Below are 13,604 nucleotides of genomic sequence, written 5' to 3'. Positions count from 1 at the left end.
ATCTATCTTCTTCTAGTACTAACATAACTGATTTACTAGGACTTTTAACTCCTTCTCTTGTAGCAAACAGACGTTTCACTTTAATCACTCGAGCTCCTTTTATATTACCTTTAATCTCTTCCTCCGTCAAATCAGTTGATACTCCATATATTACTCCCATTACTTTTCCTCTTTCCTGCCATATTTGCGGCTTGATTGTTTTTCCCAACAACGTCTTGCTTCTCATTAGTCCCTGCACCTGATCTCTATCTCTGCATAATACCAATAGATTGCCATCTCTTAGCGTTTTGACTGTATTCACTTCACCTACTATTTTATATATTGCCTCACTTATCTTTAACGGATTCAATGCACATGGGTTCTGGAATCTAAGAATCACTTTCATTTCATTTGTATTTTCCTCTCTTTTTTCTTCATCAGATTCAAAGCCTTTCCTTTTCTTATTTCCTCGACTCACTGTTTGCCAGTTTCCTGTTTTACCACTTCTATTACAATAATCACTACTCAAACTACAATTATCCGAGTCATCTAATTCTTCGCATTCTTCCATCTTACTTCCTTATTTAAAGTTATCTACAACTAACTCCAAATTACACCTCCGTCACTTTAACTTCAACAAAACAAATTTTTGCTCCCCCAGCGTCTGCCGCTAACAGCCTCTCTCACTGTAGACCAGCCGAAATCGCGGACCCAGCATGACCCCATACCACTATATATGTATGTATGTATAAATATATATATATATATATATATATATATATATATGTCACAAGACTAAAATTTTCAACTCGATACCATTATTCAGGAATAGATACTTGATAGATACTTGATATCATTTTTGATACAAGGATAAAAACAGCACATTTAACAGAAATAATTTTACTAATAAATAAAATGCAATAAATAAATACACTAATAAGAATGATATTAGGTTGTATGCTGTGCACATTGTTAAGCTTTATAAAAAAAATATGAAATAAATGTTCCTTTCTTGGCTATGCTTTACACACACAATGACACTAGCCAAACCAGTTAACAAATAAAAATAAATGCTGTGTTCTGGGAGGGAAGAGCATACCTTGGGTTTGAGCTGCTTAATAAGTTGTTGGAACCCAGGTTTCTACACAGTTAAATAGGAACTTGATCCATACATATGTACTCTGCCACAGCTCTGTTTATTTTCATAGCTTCTGGAGACGTGGCCTCATATTTTCGTTGTTTTGTCAAACATGGACGGTAGAGTCGGCTTTTTGGATGCACGTCTAATTTTCTCCGCTTTATTCTGTGACTTCAAGAGAGAAAATAACTCTGTTCTGTGGCATCAATACTTTTGAAAATGAGTATTGTATCCATACACGTTTTAGTTTCGATACCTTCGACAACCCCAATATGTATATATATATATATATATATATATATATATATATATATATATATATACCAAACATACACAGTTCTTCACTAGACCTGTGTATACTTTAGTATATTCTGCTTTAAGATGAGTGTTATATTTTCTTTTCTCTCTGAAATGAGCTTTTGGAACTTGGGATGTATGCATATGCATATATATGCATATTTTAGACTACCATTTGTTTAAGGATATTTGATCTGTTTATTCTTTATCTTTTACATTTAAGAGTTACATATTATCCCCAATAAATGTATTAGTGATGCGTGTCTCTAAGCTTCTGTTACACATACTGTTCATAGTGCGAGTTCTCAAATCCCATTAACTACATATTTGTTTACAGATATGTTCACATTTACAAAAAAAAAAGATAAAGAGACAAATTACTTTTCTCTGTTTAGTTTATATTCAATATGGAGGATATTAAATGTAAGTTGAAATGTAATAGCCATATGTCAAATAATTCCACACAAGATTTGTTTTAACCAGTATTTTTAATGACATTATAAACTATCGTATAACTCTGGGGGGAAAGTACAAGTTCCTTTCAAAATAAATCTCAGTATTATACAGTTTTATTTAGAGAAAATATAACTTAAATGCAGCTGAACTCTCAAAAGAAACAGCAGCTCTCCATCCCATGCGTGAGATGCGACAGTAACGCACTTGCACGGGTAATAAGAGGCGTTTAACCACACTTACCAGCAGATGGCATGTATTTACAAACACAACAATTCAAATCAAAGTATTAGTTTTCATTAATGGGGGCGGCATGAACACAGGATGGATCCATAACAGAGCAGCAGGATATTAGATGTACAAATAATAGAGACACATTGTGTTAAATAAAAGATTGCTGCACCATATCAATTTAAAGTAAAGCATAGAGTGGGACAGCATTGTTCTAGAAAAACAGAAATGAGGGGTGTAGAAGTCATCATAAACCTTTTTCTATTTCAACTGAAGTCAGTTTTTTCAGCATCAAACATTCACCATTTCTTTGAACTTTCAATAACAAGTTAGCCTTTTAGTGCTTTGTATTATTTTAAGCAAGTCAGTTCCATGTCTCCTTTCAGTCAAACGCAAAGGCTTCTCTCCTTCACTGAATAATCAACTTTACTTTCTAACAGCAAGTTAATAACTTCATTGTTAGGAATTCAATTTTTTTACATTTTGGTAAATTCAGGGGTTCAATAGATTTTCCTTATTCTTTCAAAAAAAGAATCACCATATTTTTTGTTTATATTGTCCACAGCTTTTTTTCTTTTAAAAAAAACCAAAATGACCACAACACCAATATGTTTAGTTAAATATATTTATATCTAAAGTTCAAAAAACCTCTATAAATCTTAGGGATTCATAATTGAATCTGTTTTCATTTTCCTTACTGCCATAAACCTACATTAGGTATTTTAACTTGCGTAAACTAGAAAACGATTATAGTTCCTCCCTCACGTAGACGACAGTAGTTTATTGTACTTGTGCATTTTTTGTTTCCAAGTTTTTTTATTCTCATATATTACCTCATAGTTCCAAATTATTAAAGTTAAAATGTTTAAGATAAAACAGAATTAAAAAAAAATTATAATTGTAAAATAATTACCACAAAAGCTTGCTTTGCCAAGTGTGAGACCTTCATTAAACAAAAGGTGAAACAAGCTATACAATACATGTGCAATTATACTGCATAATAACATCTGTACTTTAAATATTAACAATTTTAGAGTATGTACAGGATAATTTGACATACAGAATTGATAGTGTCATAGTTAAATGACAAAAAACATAATTAAAACAGTAGATATTTACAAGATCCTCATGGCCAGCCAGTTGTTGTTGGAAACAGGAGATGATAAATTGAGATAGGAAGTAGCGCTCTATGAAGGAAAACCGTTAAGAGCTAAAATATTGGACAGAAACCATCTCTGACTGCGTACCAGACTGCCATCTCATGACCTCCACCGTCTGTATCACATAGAGACAGCTTCTTTAAAAAGACGAGTTAACAACACAAATAAGATTTAAAAATATATCTTCCACAACAGTTCACACACAGATTAACCACAACCAACCTAGCTTATATTGCTGATCAACCTTTCTAATGCATGTACTGCTATTACCTTTTTCCTACCACGAAGATTAAACAAATTACCCCTCTGATCAACCTCACGCACATTATAGTGTGCAGACAAGTTATACTTGGTTTATTAAATCCATCTCTATGAAGCTGCTTCCTTTTATTAAAAGGATTTTATTTATACCCTTACAAGGCAAAAATATCTACTATATTCTCATATTTACATAAAGTCTCTGCCTGCATCTCACCAACAAAGACATGGAACCGGTTCTCTGTGACACGTTATTCCTCAAAGCCTTACAGATTCCAGAAGTCTGTGCAGAAACCAAACAAATGATGCACGGATAAAAACAAGCCTGAAAGGCTCAGGGGAGAAACATGCTAAATGATGGAAGTGATTAAATTATATACATGCATCTGCGAGGTGGTGCTGTAATGAATGAAACAAAAAAAAAGAACAAATGAGATCAAGAACTAAGAGGCGTTGTTGCCTTGTACCTGTAAAAATGAGGAAAACCGAATTGAAACCCCCACCGAACCTTTACATTCTCCAGCTGTCTACCATGTGGGCATCATGTCTGGGAACCAGACGCGACCCAAATGCTTCGACACCTCCCAGTGGATATCGTCCAGCTCGTAACGGTGATCAGGTACCAGCACTTCCTCCATGATGGACAGCTGTTTCAGTCTGTCTCCACACATCTTCACAAACTCCACGAAGGCGCTGCAGGACACTTCGCACTCTCCCAGGCCTATGGCGGACAGCTGCGTGCAGCGCTGGGCGATGCGGATGAGCTCCTCGTCCAGGGGCCGCAGCCCGTTGGCGCACACCACCAGCTCAACCAGACGGGGGCAGGTGAGCCCAACCCGGCCCAGCACGTCTTTGCTGACGGAGCGGCCGAAGTACAGGTGTGTGACGGGGATTTCGTCGCGGAAGAAAGGGTCGAACTCTTCCTCGTAGAGGTAGAAGTACATGACCAGGTTGAATTTGGGGGAGTGGCGCACCATGGCGTCCCAGCTGCTCTTCTTGATAGTGTGGAACTGCTGGCCTGGGTTCTCACTGACCACGTCGATGCGAAGGTGCTCCAGGTGAACATGCTTCTCTGAGGAGAGGGCGATGAGGAGTTCATCACTCAATAAGTGGTAGTTCAGAGCCAGTTCTCTCAGGCCATGGCACTGATCAGCCACACACATGATGCCTGGAAACAGGAGGACAGAACCTGTTGGAATCTACTGCACAATGCCATGGTAGAACTGTTACAATCCAACCACAACCTGCAGCATATTTACAAGAATGTCATGTCTTAGTCATGCAAAGTAGTCAAGAAGCATTAAATAAAAGGAAAATTAGACTAAAAAGATCTAATTAATCTACCTTCAAGTGAAGCGGAAACCTCACACATCTATACATAGCATCCCCATAGAGACACATAGCGGTGGCAGAATCCTGCTGTGGGGATGCTGTGATTCAGCAGATAAGATGGTCAGAGATGATTTCAGATTAAAAATAAATAAAAAACAAAAATTCCCCCAAAGTTCTCCAATCTCAGCCACCCGGACTATGCAGCCAGAGTAATAATTGACGTTTAATTAGCCCAGTTAGGGTTCTCACCAGGATTTTTTTTTTTTTTTTTATGTCCCTTTGCTAGTTAACCCCACTCCATTTTTTTCCCCTCATCCTTTCTCCATGTTGGAGGTGAAATCTTTCCATAATAACCAAACTATATGCTTGACCCAGAGATGCTCTGATCCGCCTGCAGTCGCAGGAAGGCAGCAACACACCGGCAATGTTGCATTGTAGTTGGTTAAAAATAAAAATATTCTGACCATCAGTCTGTTTGGCTTGACAGATGGGTTGTTTGGGAATCTTTTCGTAACCTGGTGACCTCACCCCTGCTTTCAGAGATGTCTGCAGGCGGGGCGGTAGGTCATGTGTTCACCTGCCTGCAGGCGCTCAGCATGAGTCGCTGGCAGAGTGAAAGGTGCAAGGTTCAGGTTTCTACAGCACTTCTCACATGCATGTGCAAATTAGAATGTAAAGGTGTTTTTAAAAAAAACACAGTTTCTGCAGCTGTTATGCTCATTAAAGTCTATGTAATAGCCCAATTTCAGCGTCATTTTGACAACTTTCGATGTAAACGGTTTGTGCTGAAATATATTGGAAAGAGCCATATGGGGAGGGTCCCAAGAGGTCAGTCACAGGGCCGACATGTTCATAAAAATTGTACGCAACGACCCGCTACAACAGAACCCTTCTAGTCAACGCATATCTGTACACCAAGCTGAGACATGCAGCTGTTAATACAGCGACATGCTGTAACTACAAATAACTGCTTAAGGAAGCCTGAATATCAATGAGCTCCAACCGTTTCCACCCTCACTTTGTAACAAAATGTTAAAAACACTGAAGATATTTTGTGTTGCAGTTTTAACATGAGAGAAAGTTAAAAAAAAAAAAACCTTGAGGAATTTTACAGCCTTTCAAAGACAAACTTTACAACAATTTACCATCTATGTTATCAATTTGGACGACATTAGCTATAAAATGGCAATTTGTTTTTTGTTTCAGGGCATTTAAGAGGAAACTTGGTGCCCATTCTAATAACAGCTTTCAGGAAATTATTTCTGATGATTGTGAGTCTAGAGAAGACTGGACCAAACTACATAAAATATCAGTTTGGACTCATGTATGTGAGCTGTATGTAGTTTTATCTGAACTCTTCCTTTAATATGATGAACTCTCCAAGAGGACTTTTATGTTGAATTTCCCCAACATAAATGAACTAAACTATATTTATCTTAGAAAAAAATTATGTTCTCAGCGATAATGAGTCAGTCATTAATAATTAACAGCAATAAAGCAAAGCTTGTGTTGCGTTAGTACCTGCAGGAGAAACGTGAGGGCAGCTGCTCATTTTCAGCAGCTTGAGTGTGTCGCTGTTATTGGCCACCAGGACTTTAAGAGAAGGGTCATCCACAGGCGTGTCGTCGATTTTCAGAGAGGACAGGGATTTGGAGTTGACAAAAACCACCGTCAGAGCAGAAATAAAGTGGGACTGTGGAAGGACAATAGAAAAAGAGACATTTAGTGAAGCAAACCTGCAGAAATACTGAGACTTAAAGCTGTTATGGTTTAAAACTATAAGGATGCTTTTCTGTTGGTTTTATCTGCACCAAAGTATGAGAATATTTTCAACCTAATGGTTAAACAAAGGTTGTTTTTTTTTTTTTTTTAAGTTGAAATGGGATAAATAATAAGATACTGTAATAAAATATTGATTAGCAAAGACTGTGACCACACTAATCTAAGTCTGAAACCATTTTACCCAACTTATTGATGAGAAACATGTTGCTTTTAAAAGCGCTGCCACTTGAAACAACTAATTAAATGCTCTTTAGTGCTTGCTGCTTGTTTCCAGGGAGATTGGTTTGAAAAATAAAGCATCAAAGCGAATAAAATTTTTTTAAAAAGTCAAGTTTAATTAGTATAAGTTGAACTAATGAAACTACAGACGGGACAGTTTAAAATCCAATAAAATAACTGTTTATGATCATTTATACCTAAACGAAAAGGACGAGTTGGTTAAAGAGGAGCATGCAGGGACCGAGGACGACTGGATGAAAGTGATGTTCAGTAATTAATTATTAATCTAAAGCAGAGAGCCAATCAGAGTCTTTAATTGTTTTAGGTTCTGTAAATCATGCAGGACACTAAAGCAAGCAGATTTTAGGAGTGATTAAATTAAGTTTTCAATGACTGATTATTTTTCTTCGTTTTCTTGTAAGCAATACAACAACCAATCTTTTATCTACCAAAAGTTGGACACAACCACATCCTCTCCAGCTCTCTGCTTCATCTAGTCTACAAGGATTTTACATTTCCCAAGGAAATTGTCAGATTAAATCCCATGGAAGAGGTACCCAATCCGTACCGGATGTCCGATCCGAACCATCAGCTCATTTGCGCAAGCACATATACATCCTCTTGATTAAAAATGTTTTTCCATCCTTAAAAATAACAAGCGCACTAAACTAGAATGTGTTGAAGGTTAATAATGCATTTCCTGATAAAATAAACACATTCAAATCCTATTATAATCACCTGTCTGTGCTGGATAGGGATCCTAGTCTACTTTCTCTATGTTTTTTGGCTTTGGATTTAAACAGAAATCTAGTCTTTTTGAGTTTTATGTTTTCCTTTATGGTATATAGTGGGTAATCTAAAGAAAGAAACAGCTAAAATGCAGATAAAAATGGTGAAATCATATTTTGTGGGACTGCTCTGAGCATGTCCGATGATGATGTCAGAGAAGCAGTTTAACGGAGAAAATGTAAAAAGCATCAAATTGTCTCAGAAAAGTCAGAAAGAACGTTTTAAAGATTTGTATTAGCATTGTTTAGTGATTTAAGGGTAAAAATATGTACTTTTAGTACCATAATTATATTATCTATGGTAACCTGGATGTATATATGCTTGGACATTCACAAATGAGCCGATGGTACAGATTGTGCTTCCGGTACGGATCAGGAAGTGACAGTCAGCGCCAAGCCATCCAACCAATGGAAACATTTCTACATAGGAAACCGTCCATAACGCTCCTCAGCTGAAGCCCAAACACACTTCAGCTGAATCTTCCCGCATTGGAAAAGCTCAGATCTCCTAAAAAAAATTTATAAATAAAAAAGTTACTCTGCTTCATCTTATCCAACAGAAGCACCAAATACCATTTCCCTGCTCAGCACCAATTTTCCATTTCCTAGGTGGTCTAAGCTGTCGACTGATTTTTTTACTGATTCCGTTTGTTTTTTTTAAGGGACCAAAAACATTTTCTGTAGATTCTTAGCTGGAAGGTTTTTTTCATCCATCAAAAAAATAATAATATGGATTTACAGAATATGATTAAAAATGTTGATATTAATTGGGCCAAAGACGTGCATAAAGTACATGCTCCTGGTTTGCTTAGAAGCTGAAAAAGTCTTAGTTTTAATGAATTTAATCAATTAATTGCAGTCAGATGTCTCTGAGTTTGACCCGTCTGTTTTCATTCAGCCAATCAGGGGATCCTGCATTGATTGTGATCCTTTTTGTCAATTAACTAGTGCATCTCCTCTTCCTGCCGAAGGCTGGCTGAATTTACAGCTTTGACTTCTCACTCAGCTCTGTGTTTGGATTGACAGCCACTGCTGATGCTGCCCTGCCTGCCGGTCAACCAAGCCCTGCTATGTGCTATAAAATACTCCGATCAGATCCCTAACTCATAAAAAAAAAAAAAAAAAAAAGAATTGACCAGCTAACCTTTTCCCTTTCTGTACTATTTCATAAAAAAATATAATAATAATAAGTACTTTTGTCTGATTTTATAGTTATTTTAAAACTTTGCAATCCATATCTTATAAAATTATGCTTTACTATTCTCTCTCCATTTAATTATTCCTAACATCTATTCTTAAACTTCATCAATGTTAAATATTTGTTGTTAGTTTTATTAAAATGCTGTCATTTTTTCTTGTTTATTCTGTTTGATTATAATTATATATTTTCTCACCAATCTGTCAGTTCTCAGCCTCAGTAAAACACTGCAGTCCTTGTATGAAAAGCCTCTGCTTATAAAGCTTTATTAATTGGCTGATTGATTTACCACCGACTCTGCTATTAAACAAACCAAATCCATTTAAGAATGGATGATAAAATGGTTTAGCAAACAGCTTCACCTGCAAAGCCAACCTTTGCTGCCTTCTGTTCAAATCATTCTGGTATAAAAGCCTTTACTTAAAGGAATAGTACACCCAAAACATGATTAGCCTTCATTTTCTACTCACCCCCATGCTGAACAAAACTCTGGAGTACTTTTTTGATATCTCAAATGCATCTGGAGATCTGGGAGGCTTCTTGCTGTCTGCTGACATTCAAATAATGGAGGTCTATGGCGCCCGAGACAGAAAGGTCCATAAAAGTCCACAAAAACGTGTCAATATTCCTCCATACTGCTCGTCCAATGTAATCCAAGTGTCCTGAGTTGGTAGCATCCAGAATTTACTCGAAACGAAGTCATTTAGAACGTTTTAGAGCCTAAACAGTAGTGTATAGGATTTCCTAATAGCGCCCCCATGCGCGCTCACGATTCTACGGAAGCCGGCAGACCAAACCGGAAGAAAGTGCGCATTCAGCGTCTGCTCTGCCGATAATGCAAGCGTAGAAGAAGAAATGTGCTGTTTACCTGTGCAAAGAAAGAAACAACGAAAGAAAAATGTCTGAGGACTTCAGTGTTGAGGAAGAGCATGAGTTCTTTGCCGAGCTGAATGCGCTGGTTTGGTCTGCCGGCTTCCGTAGAATCGTGAACGCGCTATTAGGAAATCCTATACACTACTGTTTAGGCTCTAAAACATTCTAAATCACTTCGTTTCGAGTAAATTCTGGATGCTACCCACTCAGGACACTTGGATTACATTGGACGAGCAGTATGGAGGAATATTGACACGTTTTTGTGGACTTTTATGGACCTTTCTGTCTCGGGCACCATAGACCTCCATTATTTGAATGTCAGCAGACAGTAAGAAGCCTCCCAGATCTCCAGATGCATTTGAGATATCAAAAAAGTACTCCAGAGTGTTGTTCAGCATGGGGGTGAGTAGAAAATGAAGGCTAATCATGTTTTGGGTGTACTATTCCTTTAACTTTAAGCAGTGATGTACTCTCAGAGATAAAATGTTAAAGAAAACAAAGACAAAATTTGACATTTTAATCTGTTAAGTGGAGAGATTTTCAGGCCTAGACCTTCTCGCGGGCATACAGCATCAATCAGAACAGCCTCATTTCATCAATTGAGACATCTGAGGTCTGGGTGGCTGAGTTATGGCTTCCCTACAGCCTTACCTTAGGCATCTCCATGAAGCTGGGCCTGGCTGTGGATATGAGTCCCAGAGTTTTCAAAGAGCAGTTCACCAGCTGAGAGAGGATGTCACACGCTGCCTCTGCAGACTCTCTGCTGCTGTCCACCTGCATGTCACACTCAGAAAGTTAAACCCTCTCTTTGAACAGCGGACGTGAATCCATCGCAATGTGTGCACTTTAACTGAAACCCTCTACCTGTCTTACCTTGAAGCTGACGTACTGGAGGTGGTTGGAGTGTTTTTTGATGATCTGTTTGATTAGATCTGGGTGTGTGGCCTTCAGGTAGGAGCTGGCTGGCTGGTTCAGCTCAAACTCAAAGCAGCGCCACAGCTCTGGCATGTGGAAAGCCTGATTCCAGCCCCGGCATACCTGGAGAAAAATACACTCATTAGTAGAGACATCGGATTTAACATGAAAGCTTTCTGACTTTCACACCAAAATAAATGTCCAACTTTACTGAAGGAGACAACACCAGCTACAAGTGTGGGCAGACTGGGATTATGATCTTAAGCCACTTTAAGACACTCTGAAAGCACGTCTGCTAGGCCATAAATGATGAAACCAACCGTATCTGCTCCATTGTTCCATGAAATCTTCAGTAAATAAAGGTGTGACTGCCAGACTATACTGGAATTTAGGCTCACATGAAAGTTCTCCGGGATTTATTATCAGCAATCAATTGCCTACCTTTCACCAATCAGAGTGATGTCAATCTGAACCTGCATAACGGTTGTATAGCCCTTCACACCTTGATGATTTAGACAGCGCATGCCAGACATACAAAAATTCTGGCAAAAATGCTGGCATACGTTGGATAAGTTATGTGTACGTTTTATATAAGTTATAAGCATGCTGAAACATGCTGGTACACGTCGACATACGGCAAGTACGTCAAGGTATGCCAGCGTATGCCAAACATAAGTTAAAGGTAAGTTATCTGATCGTTGACATACGTTAAGTCTAAGTTACTCATAAGTCGTTGCGTCCAGCTTATCCAGAAACAATGAGTAACTTGTGCATAACTGATGCGTAACTTATCAAGAACTTATCTCCAACACATATCAACGTATTTCACGTGTTCCAGACGTCCACTGAACGTGTTTCTAACATATAGCTATTGTTTAATGGCGTATGTTTTGGTATGAGAGGGGGTTCACGGGAGGAAACTGTCAGTACTCCTCCAGACTTCATCCTCATCATAGGGAGAGCAAGAAGGTGAGTGTGATGGATCCTCCTTGCGTTCACGCCCATGACCAACAAGCCTCCTAGCAGACATGAAGCTGCTTTTCTTTCTATTTCTTCTTTTTTTTTGGCAGGCAGTAAACAGCAGCTAGGTTAATCAAATCAATCACCCCGGGTGCATCGCTGCTCCCCTCCGTTGGACATTAATTCTAGAATATTATATGTATAGGCCCAAAATAAAAATAAAAAATACATAGAAAGTTCAGGGTATGCCAGCGTTTTAGAACATTCTGGGACGTTGGTCATACGCTGCTAAATCTGCAAGGTGTGACAGGGCCCCAGTTCAGTTCAGTTTTTTTAGAGATCCAATCACTGTGATATGCAAATGATTACCTTAATCCTGACTAAATCCCTCCTAACCTGAGAAAATTTTTCATTGCAAAAATACCTCTAGCTCAGATCGACTTCATGGACCACGATCAGTTAAATCTAGACCTAGACTTTGACTAGGCCATTCTTTACTGCTTTTCCTGTATGCTGATGTTTTTGTCCCGCCATGAAGTGAACATTTAAACAACTCTCTAATCTATCAAGGCTTACTAAAGAATATTTATCTCACTTCTAGCTCAATCTTTCTAGTATATCTCATATGACGCCAAAATGTGAAACATTGCAGTGGGGTAAGGACTTTAATAGTGATAATAATAATCAGAATATTAATGCAACATCTACAAAGAGCAGAATCAGTGTGTAATCAATGCTATAAGGATACCTGAGAAGCATAAGCCCTGTCCAGCAGCGGGAGGTACTGGAAAATGTGAAGCAGGAGCTCCTGTGGCAAACACTCCCAGCTGGCTGCCTTCTCCTCCTCCTCCAGTTCCTCCTCTCCCCCCTGCTTAGCGGACCATTTGATAGTCTTCTGACCCCCCCAGCTGGGGCCTCCTCCTTCCTCCTGCTCATTCTCTTGGAAACTTCGTTTCATTCTAGGAGAATGGAATATTGAGTTTAAAACAAACCACGGGCAGAATAAAATCATCAATCCATAGATCACTTTACACTCAGTTAGAGTCTTGAAATCAGTATGAAAGAGGTCGTTATATTAAAATTCACTTTGAACACTAACAGACCACCTTTAACTTTGATCATTGCACCACCCGCCGCGCCGCTAAGTACGCTGGCGTGTGAAAGAGGCGAACCCATTCTATCTCTAGCTTCACAATGAAAACATTTGTACTCACAGGTCACGCCTCCCTCTCAATTTCAACACTAAAACATGTTAGATACAGTTGACGCCGAAAGTATGTCTAAAGCCATATCAAATGGACAGAAATGTTTATTAATGTCGATAAAACAGACGTTAAAACACACATAAACACGGATAACTAGCTTAAAAACACGCTGGGGTTTAGCTAACTATTATTAGCAAGTTGCTAATAAAAAAAGTAAAGTAAAAAAAAAAAAGAGAGATAGAAAATCAATTTACAACAAAGTTTATGTTTTGAGTTTCACTTTGTCTGTTTATCTCACCTGGCTTTCAGCTCCACTGTTGGTTGTTTATTTACAGCGGATCAACCGGGACCGACAAAATAAAACTGCGTACGTGCTGGCCAAGCGATCAAACACATTGGACCGTACGACAACACGGTGTTAGCCGAACTTTACTGAACACCAACACCAAAGGGTTCCTAGTGGAGATCTTCAAAAAAGTCTTCTGGTTTTCCAGACGCCTGACCTAGTTTCGACCCAATAACTCTGCTTCAGTGCAGCACTCTGTCGGCCAAAGATGGCGTTTGTGTTGCTATACGGATCGGGCGCTGCAGCTATAGTGAACGATCAGCAGGGGGCGCACGAGTCCCCCATAGTGGTGTCAACAAGAATCTCTTCTTCTTGAATTTTTTATGGCGGTTGGCAGAAACGTTAGGTGAGCATTACCGCCACCAACTGCTAAGGGGTGTTACATGATGTGGTTGATGCAAAGAAATAACTATAACATAGCAAATGTTATATATTTATGGAATCAGAAATGTTTTCTGTCTTCCTACTTT

At 38.5% G+C, this 13,604-nt stretch overlaps 1 protein-coding gene across 1 annotated transcript; it reads right to left on the bottom strand.

Moving 5' to 3' along the window:
* Nucleotides 1–1,883: 1,883 nt before the first annotated feature.
* Nucleotides 1,884–13,394, bottom strand: LOC119782728 (F-box/LRR-repeat protein 3-like). The gene is made up of 6 exons (XM_038283828.1): nt 13,087–13,394; nt 12,332–12,542; nt 10,582–10,746; nt 10,360–10,482; nt 6,370–6,541; nt 1,884–4,684 (listed from the first exon to the last, which is right to left on the bottom strand). Exons 2-6 carry the CDS (start codon nt 12,539–12,541, stop codon nt 4,044–4,046), a joined length of 1,311 nt encoding a protein of 436 aa, XP_038139756.1. The 5' UTR covers nt 12,542; nt 13,087–13,394; the 3' UTR covers nt 1,884–4,043.
* Between the last annotated feature and the right edge of the window lie 210 nt (nt 13,395–13,604).

The sequence above is a fragment of the Cyprinodon tularosa genome, unplaced genomic scaffold, assembly GCF_016077235.1.
Source record: "Cyprinodon tularosa strain WSP-4 unplaced genomic scaffold, ASM1607723v1 ctg197, whole genome shotgun sequence".
NCBI classification, from domain to species: Eukaryota; Metazoa; Chordata; class Actinopteri; order Cyprinodontiformes; family Cyprinodontidae; genus Cyprinodon; species Cyprinodon tularosa.
Note: the sequence above shows the minus strand (reverse complement) of the source record. Positions and strands in the feature narration are given on the sequence as shown.

Excerpts from the sequence above, each read along its gene's own strand:
- LOC119782728 (XM_038283828.1), bottom strand. The coding sequence starts at position 12,541 with ATGAAACGAAGTTTCCAAGAGAATGAGCAGGAGGAAGGAGGAGGCCCC. Across the intron at positions 10,747-12,331 it reads ACAGGGCTTATGCTTCTCAG|GTATGCCGGGGCTGGAATCA; the intron begins GTATCCTTATAG and ends ATTTTTCTCCAG. Across the intron at positions 10,483-10,581 it reads TCCAGTACGTCAGCTTCAAG|GTGGACAGCAGCAGAGAGTC; the intron begins GTAAGACAGGTA and ends TGTGACATGCAG.